This window comes from Galleria mellonella, unplaced genomic scaffold (genome assembly GCF_026898425.1).
Source record: "Galleria mellonella isolate WM207_F2 unplaced genomic scaffold, CSIRO_AGI_GalMel_v1 utg266, whole genome shotgun sequence".
Taxonomy (NCBI): domain Eukaryota; kingdom Metazoa; phylum Arthropoda; class Insecta; order Lepidoptera; family Pyralidae; genus Galleria; species Galleria mellonella.
Window position 1 is genome coordinate 2,706,875 of NW_026442061.1, and position 26,744 is coordinate 2,733,618.

General features: G+C 37.4%; 1 protein-coding gene across 5 annotated transcripts; it reads right to left on the reverse strand.

The window, feature by feature from the left end:
• Window positions 1-85: 85 nt before the first annotated feature.
• LOC113520875 (sodium-coupled neutral amino acid transporter 9 homolog) lies at window positions 86-26,508 on the reverse strand. Of its 5 annotated transcripts, XM_052895114.1 has the most exons (13): window positions 26,340-26,469; window positions 16,644-16,775; window positions 15,530-15,607; window positions 14,807-14,927; window positions 11,782-11,882; window positions 10,239-10,396; window positions 9,273-9,434; window positions 7,867-8,076; window positions 6,609-6,805; window positions 5,308-5,412; window positions 4,448-4,516; window positions 2,842-3,005; window positions 88-1,261 (listed from the first exon to the last, which is right to left on the reverse strand). In XM_052895114.1, exons 4-13 carry the CDS (start codon window positions 14,876-14,878, stop codon window positions 1,090-1,092), a joined length of 1,410 nt encoding a protein of 469 aa, XP_052751074.1. In that variant the 5' UTR covers window positions 14,879-14,927; window positions 15,530-15,607; window positions 16,644-16,775; window positions 26,340-26,469; the 3' UTR covers window positions 88-1,089. The 5 variants fall into 5 exon arrangements, with proteins under 5 accessions (XP_052751077.1, XP_052751075.1, XP_052751072.1 ...); XM_052895117.1 differs by lacking the exon at window positions 16,644-16,775 and having other exon boundaries at window positions 86-1,261; window positions 14,807-14,898; window positions 26,340-26,402; XM_052895115.1 differs by lacking the exons at window positions 16,644-16,775; window positions 26,340-26,469 and adding an exon at window positions 22,955-23,145 and having other exon boundaries at window positions 86-1,261; window positions 14,807-14,898.
• Between the last annotated feature and the right edge of the window lie 236 nt (window positions 26,509-26,744).

Consider the following 26,744-nt stretch of genomic DNA (forward strand, 5'->3'; position numbering starts at 1 on the left):
AAAAAATAAATTTGGTTTTAATTTTCCAAATAATTACAATAATTGACTAGAGATTAGGAATTTGTTAATTGAAAAGCGATTTTGATTTAGATATATAGTCGAAAAGGTATAATTGAAATCGGTTTTTTTTCTAATGAAAGGAATGGAATTTAAAATTCCCACTATAATTATTGTTATTAAATATTTGTTTCTTAAATATATAATTTAACAGCCAGGCTAAAAATCAATATTATTCGAGATTCCTTGGTAGGTATATACACAATTCTTAAATGATTGGAAAAAAGACTGTCGAGTTTTTTTTTACCAGTTCTCACAGAGAACAACAATTTGAAAATTTCTCACAGACGGACAAGACTACGGTCTATCATAAGGAGTGTTCCTGAGCTACCTGCATCCACTGACTCTCTGCAATGCATTTGAGGTCGTCTCCACCTCTAACAGGTGAGGAGGAAGGGGGGGGGGGTTTGTCCTACACTGCGTTTGCCCGTACGAGGTCGCCACTCAAGAACCTTTCCTCCCAATCGGTTGTCAGTTCTTCGAGCTATGTGACCAGCCCATTGCCACTTCAGCTTGCTTATCCTTCGGGCTATGTTTGAATCAATATTATTCAAAATTATTATAATAAAATATTGACGTTTTATGACTCTCAAAAATTCTATAATACTCGTACCTTTTGAGGGGAAAGGGATTGTTAGTAATGGAGACTGAGAATCCCATTGCTAGCAATATACCCAACCAGGTCGACCTCCTCACGGTTCTCCCTGGAAACTATCATGGTTAATTCCTGACGAATTCATCATGATGGGCTAACTGACCTGTTTTCATTCTCATCTATCACCCTTCACTGGTGCTCCGCCAGCGTATCCCGTTAGCGCAGGCGGGGTTACCATACCATTTTCACCCTCAAAAAAAAATACTCGTACCTTCTTTTATCTGTATACTTTTGTGCTTATAACAATTTCACGGCTTTGGGTTCTGGCTTTTCAAAGTCTGCCTTAAAATCCACAACTGGTGTTGCTATTATGCATAAAAAAAACCCACACAGTAGTTCAGTTTTGAGACAGAATCCAATATTTTACATGTAACTGTCTATTCGTCAATAAAGAATTGCATCAATAAGTTTACAGCGCCAAATACGACGATGAGGCAGTAGAAGAGAGTTTTCCACCAGGTAAGTTTCCCGCGGATGTAGAGGGAGCGCATTTGCAGTAATGATGGCAGAGTAAAGATGTGGATTAGACCGCTTACGGCTCCTGTGTACCTGCGTAAGACATATTTAATTAAAAAAAAATTATGACAATAATAAAACTACCCCATATTTTTTTTTTATAATCTTGCTAATACGAGGTCTGTCCGGAAAGTTCGTATAAAAGTGTTCTGGAATGCGAGAAAGAGGAGTGGGGAGGCCAGGTAAGCGCAGGACCCCTTCCTTATGTCCCTAACAATGCTTCAGTTCTGGTCTGACCGCCGTGCGGTGCGAACTGGCTTGTCACGCCATCTGTGAAGTTACCTCTTAACGAAACCCCGTCGGCATGGAGCCCGCTTCCGTTGAAGAGCAGCGCGTCGTAATCAAGTTTCTCTCGAAACTCGGCAAGAATGGCCGTGAAATTTTTGCCGATCTCAGAACAGTTTATGGGGATGATGCTGTGAAGGAACCAACCGTCCACAAGTGGCTAAAAAGATTCAGAGAGGGCCGAGAAAGCGTTCAAGATGACCCACGTTCAGGACGTCCTTCCACTTCACATTCCGACGAAAACGTGGAAAGAATTCGAACTTGTGTTAATGGGGACCGTCGTTTAACGGTCAGACAGGTGGCTGAAGAGCTTAATTTGGGCAAAACCGTGGTCCACGAAATTCTAAGAAACGAACTTCAAATGAAAAAAATTTGCGCCAAGATCGTTCCGTGAGTTTTTGAGTAAAAATTCCATTACGGTGACCGAACACCCCCTATTCGCCGGATTTGGCCCCGTGTGACTTCTTCTTGTTCCCAAAAACCAAATTGGTACTTCGGGGGCGGCATTTGGGGGACATAAATGAGATAAAAAAAGCTACGACGGGGCAGCTGAGAAACCTACAACCAGAGGACTTTCAAGGAGCCTTCTCACAGTGGAAACGGCGTTGGCACAAGTGCATTATGTCACAGGGGGAGTACTTTGAAGGGGATAAAATTGATTTACCTGAATAATTGTAAAATAAAATTTTTAAAAAACTTTTATACGTACTTTCCGGACAAACCTCGTATAATAAAATTATAACTAGATGTCTGTACATGGGAAATTTTTAAGGACAATGAATATGGGGTCTCTTAATAAGACCGATACAAGGCTAAATAATAATTTGTACAATATATATTGTTAGTATGTAACTGTCAGATCGACCTCCACATGGTCCCCCCTGGAAACCACCGTGCTGAATCCCAGGTGTAATTATCACGATGGGCTAACTGATCTGCCTTTTCATTCTTATCTGTCATCCCTCACTGGTGCCCCGCCAGTGCGGGGATGCCATTCCATTGTTATTCATAAAGCAGTAGTACCATGGACATAACAGAGTATACTGTTTCGCCCATGATACTCCCATGCGTTGCCATTCCTGAGGACTCAGGCGTTATTCCTTTGTCCCCAGTAAATTCATACCATATCCCACCCTTCAAACCGAAACACAGCTATGCAAACACAACTGTTTCATGGTTGAAACACGAATGGGACAGAGGTACCCAAGCAATCGACTTTTATACAAAGTCTCCTTCTGGTAAATTTAATAACTTATTATTTTAATACTTTGGAATTTAATCATTTATTTATACAAATTTCTTTTATCGTAGATTTCCTGTCGCCTTACCTTATAATAGTTCCGATACTTGGACAAAAACAAGCGACCAGTATGCACATCGTGACTATAATAGTATTAATGGTGACGGTGAGACATCGCGTTGGCTCGAACAGCAACAGTAGGATCGCCTCAGATCGCAGCATGAACGCCACTAGCGGGTAGACGGTCACCACCTGCGTGGGTCATTATTTAATCGACAGTCAGTATTGTTTACAATTCTTTGAGCATCAGACGTAGATGTGATGTTATTTATTATAAACCACTGGGATAGTCGGCCTTTATATGTCAACCAATTTTCTATTTGGTGGTCAAATGTATTTAGATAGATAGATAGATAATTTATTTGCATTACTCACAGCACACAAATTATAACAGATACAGATATACATAAAAAGCGAGATAAGAGAAATGATTAAAAAAAAATACATAAAGCCAACTAAAATTTTTCTTTTTCTGCGTGTGCCATAACAGTTTAGTTAGTTAGTTTAATTTAGTTTTCGCCCTCAAAAGTGCAAAGCACTGATATTCTGTTGTGGCCAAAGGGAAAAATTCCAAATTGCGTTGTCGACATTTTTTTTGTGTAGTTGTTTTTTTTTTAATATTATCTTCGTCGCAACTGTTATATATGCGAGACACGAATTAAGTCAACGACAGTTGTAAGCACACTGGTTTATTCCAAAGATAGATGCAGCGGCATAGCCGCTATGCACAACGTATCTATGAGGGGGGAAAGGGATTGTTAGTAACGGAGACTGAGAATCCCATTGCTAGCAATATACCCAACCAGGTCGACTTCCCCGCGGTTCTCCCTGGAAACTATCATGGTTAATTCCTGATGAATTCATCATGATGGGCTAACTGGCCTGTTTTCATTCTCATCTATCACCCTTCACTGGTGCTCCGCCAGCGTATCCCGTTAGCGCAGGCGGGGTTACCATACCATTTTCACCCATAAAAAAACGTATGTATGACGCATACATAACGTCAGCTGACTTCAAAAAAGGCGGTTGTTAATTGGTTTGTAATTTTTTTTCATAATTGATACCTCAGAACGATCATGTATAAACCGATTTAGATTATTTTTTCTATCTGAAAGGATATAATTTCAGATAGATAGAAATTTCATTAAAATCGGCTTAACACTGTAGGTTTTAAATCAAATCAAAAGAACCAATTAATTCTAACTTTGAAGCAGAATTCAGAGAAGAGAGAGAATTGATTTTACCTATTAATATTTTACCCGCATTATCAGCGGTTAACATAGGTTGTATTTTATCAAAAAATACCATACGAAGACGAAGGGGGGGGGGGGTCGTTCATTAAATAAACTATAGGTTAGTGGGGGGAAAGGGGTTGTTAGTAATGGAGACCGAGAATCCCATTGCTAGCAATATACCCAACCAGGTCTACCTCCTCGCGGTTCCCCCTGGAAACTATTATGGTTAATGAATAATGATGAATACATCATGACGGGCTAACTGGCCTGTTTTCATTCTCATCTATCACCCTTCACTGGTGCTCCGCCAGCGTATCCCGTTAGCGCAGGCGGGGTTACCATACCATTTACACCCATAAAAAAAATCTATAGGTTAGTAGAGAGGAGGTGTAGACTTACTTGGAATAGTAACAATATCCTCGCAACAGCAGTCATCACGTCGTGCATCTCGAAATTGTTCAAGATGTTCTGTGAAACCGTAAATTATTAAGAATTATAAAAAAAAAAAACTCTATTCCTTGTAACAATTATGGAAAAGCTTTCCTTAAAGTTATACTGTAGATACATTTGTAAATTATGTAATTGTATTTCTTTTTTTATGCAACTTAGAATGGCCAACAAGCTGACGGCCCACCTGATGGAAAGTAGTAACCGTCACCTATAGACATGAGCGGTACCATGGACATAACAGAGTATTCTGTTTCGCCTCTTGTGTTGCTATTCCTGAGGACTTAGGTGTTATTCCTCTATACCTGTAAATTCACTGCCAGATCCCACCCTTCAAACCGAAACACAGCCATGAAAACAACAACTTTACGGTAGATACACGAATGGGACAGAGGTGCCTAAGCAAACGACTTTTATACAAAGTCTCCCTCTGGTACTACTCTATTTAAACTTTAATGCACAATTATATAAGTGTACATATGGCGAATTTAATAACACCTAACGGTGTGCTGTACCAGTTAATTAATTAGGCGGTGCATTTATTACTAAAATAAGTACAAATATATTATATGTATTACTACTAAAAAGAGTAATATATATTTATCTATACAAATACATAAATATAATATACAACTATATTTTTAAATATGGTTAGAAAGATACGTTATAGAAGTATATACAAAGATACGTTAAGTAGATATAAAAGACTGGTAGGTGAAGAAAGAGATTAAACAAAAAAAAATGTATATATATATATATATATATATATATATATATATATATATATATATATTTGACAAAAATATACTTACATCTTCAATACAAGACTTGGCTAGTGGAAAGCAGATATAGAACACAGCTCCAACCAGCGTATAAGTCAATGTTACCAGCACAAATGCTATAGTCAGGTCCCTTCCCTATAAAAAACAAGAATATTAGGATACATATTAGCTAATATTTTAATTTCTTCCATAGATCTGTAGTTCAAATGTTTCTAGAAATTTACTATATGAGTATTTAGTAGTTAATTCTTCTCAACATGTAACAACTTTCCGACTCTTGCAGTAGATTTAAAAAAAAAATACAATTTAAAAATGCTTGTAAACAAGTCTATTCGAATAACAATGATTTGAATATACCACAAAGGTAGCTTGCATACAGCCTATTTGAGGATAAACGGTTACTATAGCCTATGAACGCCTGCAACACTAGAGGTGTCATCTACGCGTTGTCAACTCTGAAGAAACATTAATACCCTATTCTTGGAAAACCCCACTCTGTAATCTATAGGGATAACTCGAGGAATAATTAAAGATTGTCCTAAAAAAAAAATGTTTTCAGCTGCGAGAAAATTAGTTATTTTGATTGAAAAACTTATCTCCTGAATCGATTCTGATAAAGTTTTTATGGGATCAATCTGTAAGCAGATAAGAAAATATTTTTCTGTATCTGTAACTCACAGAGTTATGAGGTAAAAAATATTAAAAGAAAATAGAATTGAAAACTTTTTTTTTTAATTCGGTTGAAACTGATGAATTTTCTCATTTTATATTTATTTATTTATAGCAAGGCAACTGATTACAAATTAATACATTAATAAAATAAATATTACATAAAACAGCATTAAATTTGCACTCCAAGCTAAATATTGGTCAACATTTTTTTTTATACAACTTAGAATGGCAAACAAGTTGACGGCCCACCTGATGGAAAGTGGTAACCGTCGCCTATAGACATGAGCAGTACCATGGACATAACAGAGTATACTGTTTCGCCCATGATACCCCCATGCGTTGCCATTCCTGAGGACTCAGGTGTTATTCCTCTGTATCCAGTAAATTCACGCCATATCCCACTCTTCAAACCGAAACACAGCCATGCAAACACAACTGCTTCACGGTTGCAACACGAATGAGACAAAGGTACCTAAGCAATCGACTTTTGTACAAAGTCTCACTCTGGTAACTGGTTTAATAAAAACTATATGTAAAATTTCCATAATTATTATAAAATTTCCATTATTCTACTGAATGTTCAGTTTTATAAATATTATTATGACAGTACAGTTTCATACATATAGTATTACGTCAAATCCTGTAAAAAACAAACTTACATTTTTGTCCTGTCTCGCGTTATTGCTCATAATAGTGATTATAATATTGTGTATGTAGAAGGACAATGCCAGCATTCCGCTGAGCACAGCCGCGTTCTTGTCCACTTGGGTTGAAATCACCATGTTGTTCAAATGGATGCCCCACGTGTAGCCTTTCGTTAGTACAAACACGACCAAGTACGCCACAGACAATGTACCTGGAGAAATGTGTTTTTTTACATACATACATACATATCTGTCACGCCTGTCTCCCATTAGGGTAGGCAGAAACAATGGAACGCCAAATGCTTCGATTCAAACAAACCTCTTTCGCTTCTTCCACATTCATCAATCTTGTCATACACGCTCGTCGGTTACGGGTACTTTTAATTTGGCCCTTCTTCAGCACGTCGCCTATTTGGTCGACATACGTCCGTCTAGGGCGGCCCCTACCGACATCTCCATTCATTCTTGCTCGATAAATCTCTTTCGTAATTCTTCTTTCATCCATCCTCTCCAAATGACCAAACCAACGCAACATTCCTTTTTCGATTTTGGTCACTACATCGACTTTCAGTCCACGTGTGTTTTTTTTTAGTGGTTAAATATGAAATAGTGACCTCGCTTGCCCTATCGATGTAAACTGGCTGAGCACCAGTGAAGTATAATAAAAGAGGAAGAAGCAGTTTAGTTCGAGGAATTCAACAAGAGTTCGTCGTGATGAATTAAACAAGAATTAATTACGATGGTTTGTCGTTTTGCATATTGCAGACGCAAACAAGCAGACGGCTCACCTGATAGTAAGCAGTATCGTAGCCTATGAATGCTTGCATTACCAGGAGAATTACGCGCGCATTGCCGTCCTTGAAGAAACCTCTATCAAATTTTTGGTATAGTCTCTTGGAAAAATCGCGACAGGGGGCAATAACTTAAGCTTTGCTGCTGCAGTTTGCCATGTAGTCCTGGCATAGAATGGGCCGCCCCTTCCTTTCCCGTGAGTATCGTAACAGGCGATTAATAGAACTTAGTGGCCTAGGGATGGGCAGCAGCGTCCCTCTTAAAACACTACCAAAGCGTAACTGCAATAGCTAACCCGCGTGTAAAGCGTGACAATTATTAGCAAATCCCCCGAATTGGATGAGGCCCATGTTCATCAGTGGACTGATGTGATGATGGGTTGAAAATTGAATGGTAATCCCGGTATACTGCTGGCGGGATATACCGTTCTCGTGGATGCAGTCGCAGGTATATTTAATTAATAAATAAATTAAATACTCACCTAATGAATTGAATTTTGTGAAGAATGTGACATTTTTAAAGTTGAGCAGTGGGAACACTATAACAGCCACGTATACGGGGACCGTACTGTGCAAATTCCAGTACGGTGAGGTAGCCACCGGTTCGGGTATTATGAGAGAGCCGTTCAACCCGTCTTCTGATGGACACAGGAGTGTCGTGTTATGAACAGTTGTGTTCGAATTGGGCAGATCTGTGAATAAAATTACATTTATTTATTAGTTTAGTCAATTAACATTTGTATAATTAAAGTTCATATACAATTTCTTATATACTATTACTAATTATCAATAAATTATAAATTCCCAACGCACTACACCGAGGCAGCGTGCCCAAGATACTGCCAGAATTACCTCTTTGGATTTATTATAAATACACAATCCGGACTTAATGCAATGTAAAGCAGGTATGTAGGTACTATTTACCTGTAAAAGCTTTTATATCGTGTTAAATCTTTGTGTATTTTAAATATGTGTAAACAACGCGAAAGTTTAAAGTTAACTAAAATTATGTTGTTTAACCTGTGACATTGGAACGTCACGCAGTGTAGGACGATCCTCACTTGATAGAGTGACGACCTCAAATGCATTGTAGGGAGTCAGTGAATGCAGGCGGCTCAGGACCGATAGCAGTGTATGGGGGAAGTCTATAGGAGAGGTCTATGGGGGAGGATAATGATAATGATAGGTAAGTTATAAGTTTGAAGTCTGTTTGTCATTATATTTATTTGTAACATCGTAGATTCCAAATGTATGGGTGATTTAAATATCTTTATTCTAAGATTGAAACCATGTAATAAATTAAGCCACAGGTATTATAAAAGTTACCCATATTATAAAAATGAATTGGATTTTTTTATGTGAAAAGGGGACAAATGAGCATGCAGGTAACCTGATGGTAAGTGATTACCGCAGCTCATGGACACTAACGGCGTCGGGAGAGTTGTCAATGCTCTATCGGCCTTGAGGGTGATTTACGAGCATGATAGATTGGGGGGAAGGGATTGTTAGTAAAGAGAACTACCAGTCCCATTGCTAGCAATATACCCTGTCCTTTTGATCTCCACGTGGTCCTTCCTGGAGACCATCGTGCTGAATTCCAGGTGAATTTATCACGTTTGGCTACCTGACCTGTCTTTTCATTCTCACCTACCATCCCTCACTGGCGCGTCGCCAGCGTATATCGTTAGCGCAGGCGGGGTTTCATTATCATCCATGGAAAAAACATGCTACATTATTTGAGAACATTCGGGCCTTAATTATAAGGGACACGAATCTAAAGCGTGTTTACTTGTATATTAAAGCAAAGGAGTGTATGAAGAAGACATAAAGAATTCGCGGTAAGATAGTTGTGGTATTAGGTAAAAAAAGAAAGAAACATGTAAATTACCAGCAAAATAGTTGACTGTGAAGTACAAGAAGTTGGTGATGAGTATCCAATACACTATATTGGCCCCCAGCAGTACTATAAGGCTGAATGCATGCGCCACGACCTCTGCTGAGCGGCCGAGCAGCACCCGGCAGAGTGCTGGCACCTCGCATGTCGCCGTACCTGTGTTATATAAGGAGTCATCATTATTGTCTTCTATCAACCGTTCACTGTCCACTGCTGAACTTGGGTCTCATCTATAGAAAGGGAGTTTTGCCAGTAGTTGCCACGCTTGGTTGTTTTTTTTTTTCAATAGATGATAATGGAATGGTAACCCAGCCTGCGCTAACGGTATACGCTGGCGGGGCACCAGTAAAGGATAATAAGTGAGAATGAAAAGGTAGGTCAGTTAGCCCATTGTGATGAATACACCTGGAATACAACAGGATGGTTTCCAGGGGGGACCACGTGGAGGTCGAGCTAACAGGGTATATTGCTAGCAATGGGACTGGTACTCCACATTACTAACAATCCCTTCCCCCCACGCTTGGTAGTCTGGTTGGCAATTGCAATTAAGTTTTGTATAATGTTTTAAGAGAAACGCCGCTGTCCATTTCTCGATACACGACAGCCATGGGAAAGGAAGGGGAACGATGGGATAAGTATATTTGTTATTTATATATATTTATTGGTATACATAGATAGAATCGACTTTTCCTACCTTTTCTGGGGGTGTCGTAAGTAGCGACTAAGGAAATTTAATGGTCCTTCTTAAAACCAAAGCCTAACTGCGGTTGCCAACCCGCTTGCCAAGCGTGGCAACTACTGATCCTTATTAAAACCAAAGCTTGACCACGGTTGCCAACCCGCTTCCCAAGCGTGGCAACTACTGACAAAACTCCCCAAGGAGGAGGCCTATGTCCAGCAGTGGATAGTCAACGAATGAATCATGATAATGATAGAAATACCTTTCGTGTCATTATTTACCATGGTGACAGTTGACACGTAGCAACACGTAAGCCGTGTATAAACACAGGGCTGCCATGAAAGCCACCAGCACCAGTGCCACGGGCAGACCAGCCCGCTCCACTCCCCACGCCATCGTCAACAACGAGGAACCCATTATTGTGTTCCATACGGAGAATCTGCAATGCATGGTTTAATCATTGCTTGCGTGCATTCATATATGACAAATCTTAATAAGTTAGTATATAATCTACCCGTGTATTAAATGACATGCAAATCTGTTTAGTAGTTTTTGTGTAAAAGATACATATATCTATGATTTTTGATTTATTTGAGATTATGACGTTTAAAGGATGGTAACTTTTTTTTTATACAACTTAGAATGGCAAATAAGCTGAAGGCCCACCTGATGGAAAATGGTAACCGTCGCCTATAGACATGAGTAGTACCATGGACACAACAGAGTATACTGTTTCGCCCATGATACCCCCCATGCGTTGCCATTTCTGAGGACTCAGGTGTTATTCCTCTGTACCCAGTAAATTCACGCCATATCCCACCCTTCAAACCGAAACTCAGCCATGCAAACACAACTGCTTCACGGTTGAAACATGAATGGGACAGACGTACCCAAGTAATCGACTTTTGTACAAAGTCTCCCTCTGGTAAACGTATCATTGGTGTCGATTATAAGGGTGTCGTTGTAAACCAATGTTATTTCCAGAGTAAAACTTTGTATAAAAGTCGTTTGCTTGAGTGAAGCACTTCTGTTTTCATGGCGGTTTCGGTGGGATATAGCAGTGAATTTACAGAGTACAGAGCAAAAATACCTTAGTCCTACTGCTGCTCATGTCTATAGGCGACGGTTACAACTTTGTATCAGGATGGCTGTCAGCTTGTTTACCATTCTAAGTTGCATAAAAAAACTCGTATCGTTCTCGTAGTGGGACAAAGGTATTATTATCTAATACAAAAAAGTCCCTGTTATAATTATCGGTGCTGGAGGGAGAAGGGATTTTTAGTATTAGGGATTAGCAACCCCATTGCTAGCGATACATCCTATTAGGTCGACCTCCTCGTGGTTACCCCTGGAAACGATTGTGATTGTTTTATTGCTGAATTCGTCACGATGGGCTAGCTGACCTACTTCACCCTCACTGGTACTCCACCAGTGTATACCGATAGCCTAGTGGAATTACCATTCCATTATCGTTAATTAAAAAAAAACATTGGTACTTCTAGTTATAGCTTGTGATTTCAGTGAGAAATGGATTGTTAGTAATTCGGGCTATCAGCCCATTTGCTAGCAATATACCCTATAAGGTCGACCTCCACGTGGTCCCCCCTGGAAACCATCGTGCTGAATTACATGTGTATTCATCACGATGGACTAACTGATCTGTCCTTTCATCTCACCTATCATCCGTCACTGGTGCTCCGCCAGCGTATACCGTTAGCGCAGGCGGAGTTACCATTCCATTACCATCCATCAAAAAAATATGTGTTTTCTACTTAAAGTCGTGCTAATAAATGAAAAAATAGAGACTATTTAATTTATACTTACATTGTTACTAAGGAACTTTGCTGTTTCCTTTCTGGTTTTGCTGCCTTCTCAAATCTTTTGTATGACGACATGATTACACTCGATGTTGGTCCTGTGCGTTCCTGAAATTAATTTTTTTTATCGTTAACATTCTGTTATTCGACAAATATCTCCGACTATCACCATAGCGTAGTCGTCACTTGTTTTTTCTTTAGTCGTATATGATTAATAAATGTTAAACGTACATCAGATTTTAAGTTGCACCTTTTGGAATAATAAAAATGACTGTGAAAATCGCATCCAATTTGATTCGGTAGTTTTTGCGTGGTGCTAGAACTGACACATAGACAGATTAAAAATTATTTATTTATTTATTCATTAGTACAAATATGTGTACATGGCGGACTTAATGCTAAAAGCATTCTCTCCCACTCAACCATAGGGAATTCTAAATATTATTGTTTTTACTACTATTCCTCAGATATATTTATGTATATAAATTAAAAATAAGTATCTCCATAGTGATTTTATACATATTTTTTTATCAGTTATCAATATTTATAAATGTTTACTTTTACGAAGAACTTGGCGTAAGAAAGTTGATCTCTCGTTGGATACAACATTTGCTTAGCGACGACCAAAAAACAGCCTGTGTTAGTTGGTGTCGCAAAACTCTGCAGCGATTTAATCGAGGAGAGTCAAAGCATGTTTATGATATGCTTAGTGGTGACGAGTCTTGGATGTATGCTTACGATCCAGATTTTAAGCAGCAGCCAACTGTTTGGGTCTTCCAGGACGAGCCAAAACCGACCAAAGTTGCAACAACACGACAAAAAGTTCACGGAGCGCTTAAAAAAAAATGATTGCCTCGTTTGTGGCAAAGGGCGGTCACGTCGCCACTATTGTTCTAGAAGATCGCAAGAAGGTTACCGCTAACTGGTATACCTGCTTGTTAGCCACAAGTCATCACCGAATGTCGAAAAAATAATCCAAGACATCGTATGATACTGCACCATGCAAGATGTTTTTGAGCACCCAAAATGTCGAAATTTTAGATCATCTGCCTTACAGCCCTTACTTATGCCCTAACGATTTTTTTACGTTTCCCAAAACTATAATTAGCAAAGTCTTGGTGGTCAACGTTTCAGTTCACCCGGAGAAGCTGTTGACGCTTACAAATCGGCCATTTTGACTAGGTACCCCTACTTTGGAGTGGAATAAATGTTTTAAAAACTGGTTTGAACGCATGCAAAAGTGTATTAAATATCACGGAGAATTCTTTGAAAAACAATAAATGGTAATAATCTATTAGATTGTCTGTACTTAATTCAAACGACACAACTTAAAAGGCCGCGCTCGTAAATACGAATGTCGTGCGGATAATTTTAACTGGTCAGTGACAGATTCAAATTTAATTGTATCAACTTATTAAATTGGTTAGTGACAGTTCCAAATTTAATCATATCAGTTTATTACTATAATATTTTCGTGGGAGTAGTGCCACTATATAAATAACGATAAAGTTGTATCATTACAGCTTTTATCGTTAAATAGAACTTAGCTACGTTATCTGTGACTTTGCTACGTCATTTTAAATCTAATTGTCGTATTTTAGCTATTATTTTTTTTATAATCATGCATAATCATAAGAAGGAGATTCTCAAATTGTTTGTATTTTTAAATTACGTGATTACATCAACAGTTCGAAACTGATTTTGATAATTCTTTATGTTTTTTTTTTAATTAATGAAAATGAAATGATCACTCCGCCTGCGCTATTAGGATACGGGGCACCAGTGTGGGATGGTATGTAAGAATGAAGCAGGTCAATTGGTCCATCGTGATGAATTGAGAAAATGACGACGATGGTTTCCAGGGGGAATTGCGTGGAGGTGGATCTGTTAGGGTATATTGCTAGTAATGGGTCTGTTGGATCTCACTACAAACAACCCCTGTTCCCCATAAGACTAGTTTTTAAAGTGAATGAAGCATGCGATATATATAATGGTATACCAACTCGTATGTGAGGATAGAAGCATTTGGCATTCAGATTTCTCTGTCTACCTTGTAAGAGATTTGACATGAAGTTAGATAGACTGTTGTAGGACATAAATCACAATACATTAGTCCAAAAGTAAGGAAAATTTCATATAAAACATTTAACCTACCTCGTTTTTAGTACCAGTATTTATTAGGGGGTTACATAGTTAGTACAATTTTATGTGAAATCATCTATTAAACTCAAAGTTTAAAGTAAAGCACGATTAGTTTTCTTATCAGTTGACGTGAGGCGGCGCTAAATACTTAGATAAAAGTGTACTTCTATAAATAAATGCCCAGATTTTGTCAGGTCATTGTCTTCTAGTATCAGCTAAACTTAATATTTTGGATTGATAAGTGGGATATATAAATGAAAGGGTGAAACAGAATCGCTCAACACAAATGGCATTGCATTTTTTTTAATGGGTGATAATGGTATGGTAACCCCGTCTGCTCTATTGGTATACACTGGCGGGGCACCAGCGAGGGATGATAGGTGACAATGAAAAGGCAGGTCAGTTAGCCTATCGTGATGGATTCATTTGGAATAGAACACGACAGTTTCCAGGGGGAACCGCGAGGAGGTCGACCTGATAGGGTGTATTGCTAACAATAGGGGTACTAATTCCCATTTTTAACAATCTATTACCCCCCCCCCCCATTGTATTAGTAGTACGTAGTATGTTATACTGGCGGGGAAAGGGATTGTTAGTAATGTAGTCTAACCCATTGCTAGCAATATACTTAGCCTTTTTTTTATACAACTTAGAATGGCAAACAAGCTGACGGCCCACCTGATGAAAAGTGGTAACTGTCGCCTATAGACATGAGCAGTACCATGGGCATAACAGAGTATACTGTTTCGCCCATGATACCCTATCAGGTTGACCTCCACGCGATTCCTCCTGGAAACCATCGTGGTTAATTACTGATGAATTCGTCACGATGGGCCAACTTACCTACTTTACCTCTCATTGGTATACCGGCAGTATAATGTTTGTCTTACGTTTGTTGGCAGATTGCCGTATGCCGTGCTGTGTAGTGTGGAGAGAAGCGGCGTCGTCTCCAATCTATCCATGTCGCTCCGGACACCGTGGTCTGCGTTTGGCGATGACAGATATGTAGCGCTAAAAAAATTCGCCACTAAGGTGTACAAATATAAATTTTGTACGAAAATTTTGTATAATTAGACATTAAAGTTCTTTTTCGATAAAAATTTGACATTTTTGAACATGAGTTTCTTAAAACTTAAAGTTTATTTCAACTAGAAATTTCTAATCTAGTTGAGCCGGTTGCAATCGCATAAGGTAACATACCATCATAGAATCATAAATAATCAGTTAGGATTATTAAAAAAAATCGAATTCAATTATGACAAAACAATTTATTTTGATTTCAAAATTTAACAACACTAAATTAAACACACAAAACAAATTGGGCGGTAGATTAAAAAAAAATAATGACTATTCAAAAATGCTTATTATTCAGTTTACTAGAATAATAATTATTTATTTATGGAGATGATTGATGGATTTATTTTTTTATGGAGAAAGTAATTGATTAGTTGTGGAATAGATGCTTGTTATAACAATTATTATATTTAAGGTTTAATTATTTTAATTTTATAACAATAATTTGCAATTAATAAAAATGTTTATATAATAATATATATGTGTAATATAATATTACATATATGTAATATATATGTAATATTAAATGGGGCACTCACTTTATATGTTTATTACTTTTACGTCGCTTGTCGTCGCAGTCGACGTCGTAGAAGTCAGAGCAGTCACTTTCAAATATTCTGGAAAATTAAAAAAAAAATATATACAATATACCTATTTATTTATTTGACTTTATAAATTATGCTGACGTGTGTGTGGTCCCGGCATAGAATAGGCCATCCCTTCCTTTTCTGTGGGTGTCGTAAGAGGCGACTAAAGAAATTTTATAGCAGAGGGTGGTGATAGAAGAGAATAAAAACAGGCCAGTTAGCCCATCATGATGAATTCATCAGGAATTAACCATGATAGTTTGCAGGGGGAACCACGAGGAGGTCGACCTGGTTGGGTATATTGCTAGTAATGGGATTTTTAGTCTCCATTACTAACAATCCCTTTCCCCCCTGTTTATAAGGTTAGGTGCTCATTGGTAGCGGTAATCATTAAACAGATAAGCAACTTGCTTATTTCTTTAAATAAAAAAAAAATTAAGAGATAGAAGTAAGACATATATAATATATCGGAACAGTTAAATACAACAGGGTTAAAAAATTAAATAATTCAGAACTGTGACAATTGTTTCCGTTTCATAACTGACCGCTTCGACCTTTAGTGCCCATTCCAGGATGCGAGCGAAGCTTCACAAAGACGTGTCTAAGATGACATATCGTCACTGAAGTAAGATCGTAAGTCAGAGGGCCTAACTTTATTTATTTTCCGGATTTCTAGGCCGAATGAAATACAAATTTGATGTTAAAATTACATAATACTGTTTAAAAATATTAAGAATGTTAAAATATTGTTCCTTTTTACTGTTGTGGTAGGATTTATTCATTTACTAGGCCGATTTCCGTATGAACAAAATCACGAAATTGAGTTCGAAAATTCGGAATTTCATTAACATGGTATACCCCTAGTTGCTTGCAGCGGAATCATTCTTTAAATACATCCTTTCAGATAAAAAAACTAACGGAGTTAAGAGATAACAATACATAGAAAAAAAAAAAATACAAGCGAATTGAGAACTTTATTTTTTTTGAAGTCGGCAGAAAATTGGGAATCCGCTCTGGATAGCTGTGTATTTATGTTTATGCTTGTATTTGATTTCTTTTGACTTACATTAATACTGATGGACACTGCTCAGTTTCTTTTATGCGTCTACTATCAACCAATTGATTCACTGAACTGCCTCGCAAACTCGCTTCATATCCGGGAGGGCATCACTTTCAATTTCTTCGGTTCGTTGCTTTCCTTAAGATAGTTCAGTTTCTTTAGGTAATTCTATTTGCTTTACTTTCTAATTCGAAATATGAGTAAAATCCTATACCAAGCAGCTAAGTGTTTTTTATGACACTTAGAATGCCAAACAAGCTGACGGTCCACCTAAAGATAGGAGCTTTCAGAAGAGTTTCCTCCCGCGAACACTTAGGTTGTAGAATAATCCTCCTGCCGAGGCTTTGCTTACAGATTACAGCATGGAATTCTTCAAAAAAGGCGTATCAGGTTTTCTTTTTTTTTTTTATACAACTTAGAATGGCAAACTAGCTGACGGCCCACTTGATGGAAAGTGGTAACCGTCGCCTATAGACATGACTATAAACATAACAAAGTATACTGTTTCGCTCATGATACCCCCCATGCGTTGCCATTCCTGAGGACTCAGGTGTTATTCCTCTGTACCCAGTAAATTTACGCTATATCCCACCCTTCAAACCGAAACGCAGTCATGCAAGCACAACTGCTTCACGGTTGAAACACGAATGGGACAGAGGTACTCAAGCATACGACTTTTGTACAAAGTCTCCCTCTGGTAAACTCTCCCGCTGGGTGTGTTGCTAGAAATGTGACTGGTAGTCTACATTGTCATCAATCATTTCTGTCCCATGTTACAGTTTAGGCTTTAGGAGTGGCAACGCATGAGAGATGCAATGTGCGTTGCAATGACGACTGTGGCACTATTCATGCCTATAAGAGACGGTTACCACTTTTGATCAGGTAAGCTGCCCTACAAGTTCAAGTTGTTAAAAAATATCATTATTCAATGATATAGTTCAATTATGAAATATAGGGGGGAAAGGGATTGTTAGTTTCATATCATAAAAATATTCAAACAGCTAAATTTAAAAAATACGGAAGACCTTTGGGGCATGTCTGTAAAAGTAGTTAGTTCTTTCATAGATATTGTTGCTCCATATCTAGCCACTATTTTTAATAAATGTATTGATAATGGCGTTTTTCCACATTTAATGAAATTTAGCAAATTAATCCCACTATTTAAATCAGGAGATAAATTTGAGCCAGGGAACTATAGACCTATATCTATTTTGCCAGTTCTAAGTAAGGTGTTTGAAAAGATAATGTTAAATCAAATGTTACATCACTTCAGGGTTAACGGACTGCTTCACAGTCAGCAATATGGTTTCACCGCCGGCAAGTCTACCACTGACGCAGGTGTTGCGCTAATGACACATATTTTCGAATCTTGGGAGAGGTCACAGGATGCACTCGGAGTTTTTTGTGACCTATCAAAGGCATTTGATTGTGTGGATCATAAAACGCTTTTGTACAAGCTCGAACATTATGGTATAAGAGATAATGATCTAAAATTAATGAGAACTTATTTAGAGGATAGGGTTCAAACTGTAGATATTGACGGTGTAAAATCTAAGGGAGCTAATATTAAGATGGGCGTTCCACAAGGGTCAATCTTAGGCCCCTTTCTCTTTTTAATCTACATAAATGACCTTTCCTTTATGGTAGAGAAAATTGCAGATATAGTGCTGTTTGCGGATGATACTTCGTTAGTGTTTAAAATTGGACGTCAAAGTAATCAATTAGACGATGTAAATTGTGCTATGTCTGCAATATTAAATTGGTTTACATGTAATAACCTATTATTAAATTCCAGCAAAACAAAGTGTATAAAATTTACACTTCCTAATGTAAGACTAATAAATACACAGTTATTGCTTAATGACGAAATAGTAAATTTTGTTAATGATACAGTTTTTTTAGGTATAACAGTGGACTCGAAATTACAATGGGGGCCCCATATTTCAAAATTGGCCAGTAGACTCAGTTCTGCTGCATATGCAATTAGAAGAATTAGGCAATTAACAGACGTGGCGACGGCTAAACTTGTATATTTTAGTTATTTCCATAGCATAATGTCTTATGGCATACTGCTGTGGGGTAAAGCAGCCGATATAAATACTATATTTGTTTTACAAAAGAGAGCCATACGTTCTATTTATGGTATGGGTTCAAGAGAGTCATTACGTCAGTGCTTTAAAGACTCAAATATCCTCACAGTTACTTCACAATACATTTATGAAAATATTATGTATACACGGAAGAACTTAGCGAGTTTTAAAAAACTCAAAGACTGTACAAGTAGAAACTTACGCAATATAAATAAGCTTATTTTACCTAAATGCCGTCTGCACAAAATCAGTAATTCATTCTATGGTAATTGCATAAGATTTTATAATAAACTGCCGGAATCTGCATTAAATCTGACAGAGAGGCAATTCAAATCTTATATTAAACAATTTTTATGTAAGAAAGCCTATTACAGGATAGACGAATTCATAGATGACAACATATCAAGTAAATAATTAGTTTATTAGCATACAACGTTATAATTTTATTTTCTCATTGCTTTCTTGATTTAATTGATTAATTTTAGAAATATGAAAGCGTAGCGGTTTTTTGTATTAATTGCCGCATGCATTCTTATGTAAAATGTGAATACTATAACTATCAGATGGCAATTGTGAGTAGCTTTGACGTGGTCTAGTGTTTTGAGTAGTCATGCTCACTAAAATGTCCAGACTTGTGGCGGCGTGGTGGGCCGGGTCATTGGGCTCCCTAAAATATGGTCGAGCGCAGTGATGGCTGGCTCATTTGTCATACTCGTGAACGGGTGCTGCTTGTAGGGACTGGTCTGCTCTAATCACTATGACTGATTTCCTCTTATTAATTGTTTAACCAGTTGGTTATGTATTCAATTTTTTTTTTTCTTTTTGAGTATTTAATTGAATTAGTGCTAATTGGTGGTTTGTATTCACACAATTAAACTTAAAAATGTAAAATAATAATAAAATTATTTAAAAGAGCATCACGCAAGTTTCTTGCTCGTTCTTCTTGTGATGAGACAGCTTTCCGAACGAGCGGTAAATTAAAAAAAATGTAATGACTTTTCAAAAGTGCTTCAATGTAAGTTTATTTGAATAAATTATTTCTATTCTATTCTATTCTAGTAATGGAGATTAAAAATCCCATTGCTAGCAATATACCTAACCAGGTCGACCTCCTCGCGGTTCTCCCTGGAAACTATCATGGTTAATTCTTGATGGATTCATCATGATGGGCTAACTGGCCTGTTGTCATTCTCATCAATCACCCTTCACTGGTGCCCCGCCAGCGTACCCCATTAGCGCAGGCGGGGTTACCATTCCATTATCACCCATAAAAAAAATTATGAAATATATTTTAACAAAGGACACTTTAACATTAATCATCAATTTAATCTATCTATAAACAACTGTGAGAACCTTGTCAGTTTAACTTTAAGATAAGTAATGATCTTGGAAATGTAATAAATATCAAAGCCAATAAACTTAAAACCTTGATCAGTTTTTAACCCTTATGAATGAGTTAACCCTGTGCTGTCTGAAATAATAAGAAATAATAAATAGAAAGGATTCTATAGTTTAAATTAGTTATGTTACTAATGTAGTATTATATTATCTGTGGTCATGTAGTCTATATTGAGGCGTGGGGGAAAGGGATTGTTACTAATAGACTCATTGCTAGCATCAGGTCGACCTCCACGCGGTTCCCCCTGGAAACCATCGTGGTTAATTCTAGTGGAGTTCGTCACGATGGGCTAACTGACTTGGTTTTATCGTTGCCTATCATCACTCACTGGCACCCCGCCAGGGTATACCGATAGCGCAAGCGGGGGATTTTTTTTAATGGGTGATAATGGAATGGTAACCCCGCCCGCACTATCGGTATATACTGGCGGGGCACCAGTGAAGGATAATAGATGAGGATGAAGCAGGTCAGTTAGCCCATTGTGACGAATTCAACAAGAATTGTTCACGATGGTTTCCAGGGGGAACCGCGTGGAGGTCGACCTGATAGTGTATTGCTAGCAATGGGTTCATTAGACCCCATTACTAACAATTCCTTCCCCCCAGCGCCAGCGGGTTTACAATTCCATTATCACCCATTAAAAAAAATATAAAGGCGTAATTGACTTATTTCTAAAATTAAAACAATTTGATATCACAATGAAATCGCAAGGACCCATATGAGTTAACACCATCATTCACTGTGGTTTTTTTTAATAGGTGACAATGAAATGGTAACGCCGCCCGCGCTATCGGTATACACCGACGGGGCACCAGTGTAAGATGATAGGTGAGAATGTATGCAAGTCAGTTGGCCCACCATGATGAATTCGACAAGAATTAACCATAATGGTTTCCAAGGGGAACCGCGTGGTGGTCGACCTAAGAGGGTATATTGCTAGCAATGGGGCTATTTGATCTCATTACTAACAATCCCTTTCCCCCCATTCACTGCGGTTAGGCTTTGGTGACTTTTTTTATGGGTGAAAATGGTATGGTAACCCCGCCTGCGCTAATAGGATACGCTGGCGGAGCACCAGTGAAGGGTGATAGATGAGGATGAAAACAGGCCAGTTACCCCATCATGATGAATTCATCAGGAATTAATCATGATACTTTCCAGGGAGAACCGCGAGGAGGTCGATCTGGTTGGGTATATTGCTAGCAATGGGATTCTCAGTCTCCATTACTAACAAACCCTTTCCCCCCTTGGTGACGTTTTAAGAGGGATGCTGCCCATTTCTGAACTGTTAAATTCCTTTAGTTGCCTCTTACGACACACACGGGTAAGGAAAGTCTGGCTTAATTTTATGCTGGGACCATGGGTGAATAGTGCATAATAAATCTTAGTAATAAATATAAAAGCAAGTTTCTCACCACTTACCGTCTTAACGACTCAAAGAATCGTCATTAATAGATAGATAGATACTCTTTATTGTTTCCTCCAAAAGATTACAATAGTAAACTTATTATAGATATAAACAATTACAAGAAATATTCACAGTAAGAAAACAATGGGCGACCTTATCGCTAAAAGCGATCTCTTCCAGGCAACCTTTGGATGGAGAGGAGTAATTATAAACATTTATGTTGGTATAAAGAAGGATATAATGCTACTGTTTATCCTGCCAACATATGAAATAACTGGTAAAAGCTAATTTTAAACTTTCGCGTTGTTGACACATATTTTGCTTACACTATCGGGACTTAAGGTAATGAAAAAATTTTGTAGGTAAATAGTAGCTACATATGTACCTGCTTTTAAAAATAAAGAGTATTTAAAATATGGTGGTCTATATCTATCTATCACAATATATATATATATGCGATTTCTATTGTGCTATACGAATGAAACTAAAAAATGTTTTTTAAAACGCGTTGATAGATAACATAAAAAATGTTACTGTCTAAAAAAATAGTATAAAACAAAGTCGCTTCCCGCTTGGACCTTTTAAACTACGCAACGGATTTTAATGCGGTTTCCATCAATAGATGGTTTATAAGAAAAAAACGTATACATATATATGTTTATTTTTTTGTATTTAATAAACTCAAAAATTACTAAATCCATTTTAAAAATTCTTTCTTTTCGAAAGATATTATTTATCTTTACGAAAATTATAACAATATAATGTATGTTTGTATATATTAGTATCTATATAACAATGTACCACCTAACCTTTGTCTTTTTCTCAATGTCCTCTACCCAAAGGTTGTCTGGAAGAGATTGCTTAGCGATAAGGACGCCTTTTGTATCACTTCTCATTAAGATTTACTGTATTTATATTGTTTTTTTATTTGGTGCAATAAAGTGTAAAATAAATAAATAACCCAGGTTATAAAAAGTTTGCCTAATAAATCTAATATAGAATACTGATTTATCTCTATCTACTCGTACAAAACCGGGGCGGATCGCTAGTATACAATATAGGGGGCTGAATGTAGCAGGACTGGTTATTTACGGCAAGTTTTTTTAAATATTCAATTATTTTATAATTATATAATATAATTATATTAAATTTTATTAAATATTAACCTTCTTGATTTTCAAACGACTTTTAAAAGACGAACGCACTAAGTTCGGTTGTTTTTTTTATATATTTATTACCCCATAACTCCTTCAGTTATAAAGCGATTTGGAAAAAATCTTTTTATTTGAATGGATATACTTACAAAATGTTTCCATGGAAATTTTATGAAAATCTGATGTTAAAAGTTGACTGATTTTGCTACGATTAGATCGTTTTTTTTTTGTAAAAAACAAATTTTATTTAAGCAAAATATACTCACGAATAGTAGAGATATCGCTTGCTGTGACACAGAACTTTGCTTCTTGTAAGTACGAATATGTTACAATTTATGTTTGTCAAAATTTATTTAAACATTTAAATAGAGAATTACAGTTAGAATAAACTTAGTTATACACACAAATTGTCCGTGTTCCAAGTCTGCAGTAGTCCGAACTTAGGTGTATTCTCATTTCCTGTTGGAATATAGATCAGTTGAGAAGTCAGCCACTGATGAAACCCTTATCAATATTTCATCATCCGAATATAATAACCCTTTTAAGTCAACTTGTTTGTATTTGAACATATTATTGTCAATTATTTACGCATTGATTCATTGACTTCACTAAATAAATTATTCAGTACAGAAAAACTAAAATGTCGACGCCTAAAATCCCAAAAGAGGCAGTCAGAGGTATTGGTAGTGTATTTTTTTTTAACAAAATAATTATTTAAGATTCCAATGTTGTCTATAATTTTGCACAAACTGGATCTCCGGCGATGGGTAACATAGTTAATGAACGGAAGTAATATAATGGATCGGTCCCCTACAACTTGAGTTCAATTGTACTGTAATACGTAAGACGTATTTTAGGAGGGAAGAGATTGTTAGTAATGCAGATTATCAGTCCTAATGCTAGCAATACACCGTGTTACATCATTCTCCACGTGGCCTCCCCTGGAAACATTCGTGCTGAATTCCTGGTGTATTCATCACGATGGGCTAATTGATCTGATGAAGATGAAATGCATCTTACCTTTTATCCATGACTGGTGCCCCGCCAGCGTATACTGTTTGCACAGGCGGGGTTACCATTGCATTGTCATCCATTAAAAAAAATTAAAAGACGGCTATAGGAATACATCTATAGTAGAGTCCTATAGCAGAATATTCAAGCTAGTCATCCAAGGCAAGACTGCTGGCATAAGAAATACCGGGAGGAGGAAGCACTCCTGGCTGAAAAACTCGAGGGAATAGTTTGACTGTAGTATCCCCTCGCTCTTCAGAGTGGCATCTTCAAAAATTAAGATTGTCCTTATGCTCTCCAATCTCTGGTAGGGGGGAAAGGGATTGTTGGTAGTGGGGTCTAACTGACCTATTGCTAGCAATACAGATGTTAGATCGACCTACACGCGGTTGCCCCTGAAAACTATCGTGGTTAATTCTAGTGGAATTCATCACGATGGGCTAACGGAACAGCTTTATAATACTAGTAATAGTTAGATAAATGCTATTGGACGTGTAACACAGAGCCATCTAGTGTTAAACTAAGCAGAGCTTATACTATGGGTACCAGAAAATTGATACATATACCCTATTGCTAGCAATGGGACTGGTGGTAGTCCGCATTATTAATAATCCCTTCTAACCTTTGAATCATAATTAGGCCAATTTAGAAGTCATCTTTTTTTTAATTAGTTCGGATCTTGGCGTTTTGCCCTAGACATTTGTTGCTTAATTCCTCATATCCTTATATCACAGAATATATCTGTTTAAAGCCCAAGCGATTGACTTGATCGTATGACACTTATCAATGGTTTGTGGTGGTTATGTACCAAGTGGGCTGTACGTTGATTGGCAACATTTTATGTGAAAGAGACACACATCATTTTGTTTATTAATTTGTTGGTACACTGGATTACTGTTCTGTTTTTTTTCTTTTATTCATGATTTTTTTTTAAAAATTTTAATTTAATTGCATAACCATGATTGTAACAAACTCAGCACTGGAAATTACAGTAAAAGTAGGTACGAATTCATTTGTACATTTGGATCAGTTTAAACATCTGTGTCTGAACTAGGTTATAAAACCTGTATCTCAGACAACAGCGCTCAACTCTCATTACATAGTATAATGTTAGTTCAGCAAAATTTTTTAGTGCTACATATAGAATGTTGATTTTATATAAAGTTAATTCATCTAATTATAACAATTGGCAATAATGAAAATTGTGAAATAATGTTATATAAACTATTTATTTGAGTTTTTGTTTGTCTTCAATTTTTGAGTAACATCTATATCAATATATATATAAATATTTTATCATGAAACGGTGTCCCGTGTAGGTGCAAACTGAAAATCAGCACTGAACGCACATCAGTCCAGCAAAAGCTGAGTTTGTACCTATTGCATGGCATACGAATACTGCACAATGTATTTATTAATAAACATATGTACATGTATAATTTCTGTATGTTTGTAAAAAATGGCAATAAATTTATTATTTATTTATCACTATAAGACTACACCACCATCAGAGGAGAGGCCTGTGCGTTTTTTTAATGACTGTAAATGAAATAGTGACCTCGCCTGCGCTATCAGTATACACTGGTCGGGCATCGGTGAGGATAAAGCAGCTGTTGGCCCATCGTGATGAAACCAACAAGAATAAATCACGGTGGTCTTTAGGGCGAACCGCGTGGAAACCAATCTGATAGGGTAGCTAGCAATAGGGCTGTTAGAGCCCATTTATCATTATCATTACAGTCGTTATCTGTCCACTGCTGAACATCAAACTTCCCCATAGACTTTTTTTTTATACAACTTAGAATGGCAAACAAGCTGACGGCCCACCTGATAGAAAGTGGTAACCGTCGCCTATAGACATGAGCAGTACCATGGACATAACAGAGTATACTGTTTCGCTCATGATACCCCCCATGCGTTGCCATTCCTAAGGACTCAGGTGTTATTCTTCTGTACCCAGTAAATTCACGCCATATCCCACCCTTCAAACCGAAACACAGCCATGCAAACACAACTGCTTCACGGTTGAAACACGAATGGGACAGAGGTACCCAAGCAATCGATTTTTGTACAGTCTCCCTCTTGTATAAGACTGCCATAAGGAACGCTCCTGAGTCACTTGCATTTATTGACTCCCTGTAATATATTTAAGGTCGTTGTAAGTGGTCATCACAACCATTCTTTGGTATCAACTTCCAGCAGCAGTATTTCCGAACCGATACGACAACATAACCTTCAAGAAAAAGAGTATATTCCTTTTTAAAAGGCCGGCAGCACACCTGCAATGCCGCTGGTGTTGTGGGTGATCATGGGCGGCGGTAGTCACTTACCATCAGGTGAGCCGCATGTTCGTATGCCCCCTGCGTTATATAAAAAAAAAATCGGGGTGCGTTATATGAAATGCGTTATATAAAAACACTGTATTCGGGGTCGCCATTATTAATACCCCATTTATCAGCCTTTAGCTGCCCACTGAACATAAGCCTCTCTCTAAAGAGGTTTTGCCAGTACTTGCTTTGCTTGGCAGGCGGATTGGCAATCACAGTTAGGCTTTAGAGATGTGTTAAGAGAGACGCTGTTGGTCCATTTTTAATTACCATTTGCTCTACTTTTTAGTATTCAAAGAACTTTGGAACTCACTCGTAACTATCATCCAACGACCGCACAGAGCTGGCGGCGGAGAGGTCTTCACAGCTGACTGGTTTCTTCACAGAACACATTATACGTAATAAACAGTATTTATTGTTGAATTATAGTACGACAACAAAACACGGCCGCGCCGCCCGGCTTTCACGAAACAACTGATATTGTATTTCGTTAATTTCGAGATAAATTTGAAGTTTATAGATAACAGCGGCAGTAGCTTCGTAAGAACTTGTTTACTCCGGCAGATTATATTTTGATTGGTATTATCTAGCGAGGTCTTCAGGGTGACTGCGTGATCTTTTTTTTTAATGGATGATAATGGAATGGTAAGCCCGCCTGTGTTAACAGTATACGCTGACGGGGCACCAGTGAAGGAGGATAGGTGATAATGAAAAAGCA

Bases quoted from the DNA above. Each gene is read 5' to 3' on its own strand.
- LOC113520875 (XM_052895112.1), bottom strand. From the start codon at position 26,419: ATGTGTTCTGTGAAGAAACCAGTCAGCTGTGAAGACCTCTCCGCCGCC. The intron at 3,006-4,447 runs GTAAGTCTACAC...TGACCCACGCAG, and splicing joins GGATATTGTTACTATTCCAA to GTGGTGACCGTCTACCCGCT. The intron at 1,262-2,841 runs GTAAGGCGACAG...TGTCTTACGCAG, and splicing joins AGTATCGGAACTATTATAAG to GTACACAGGAGCCGTAAGCG.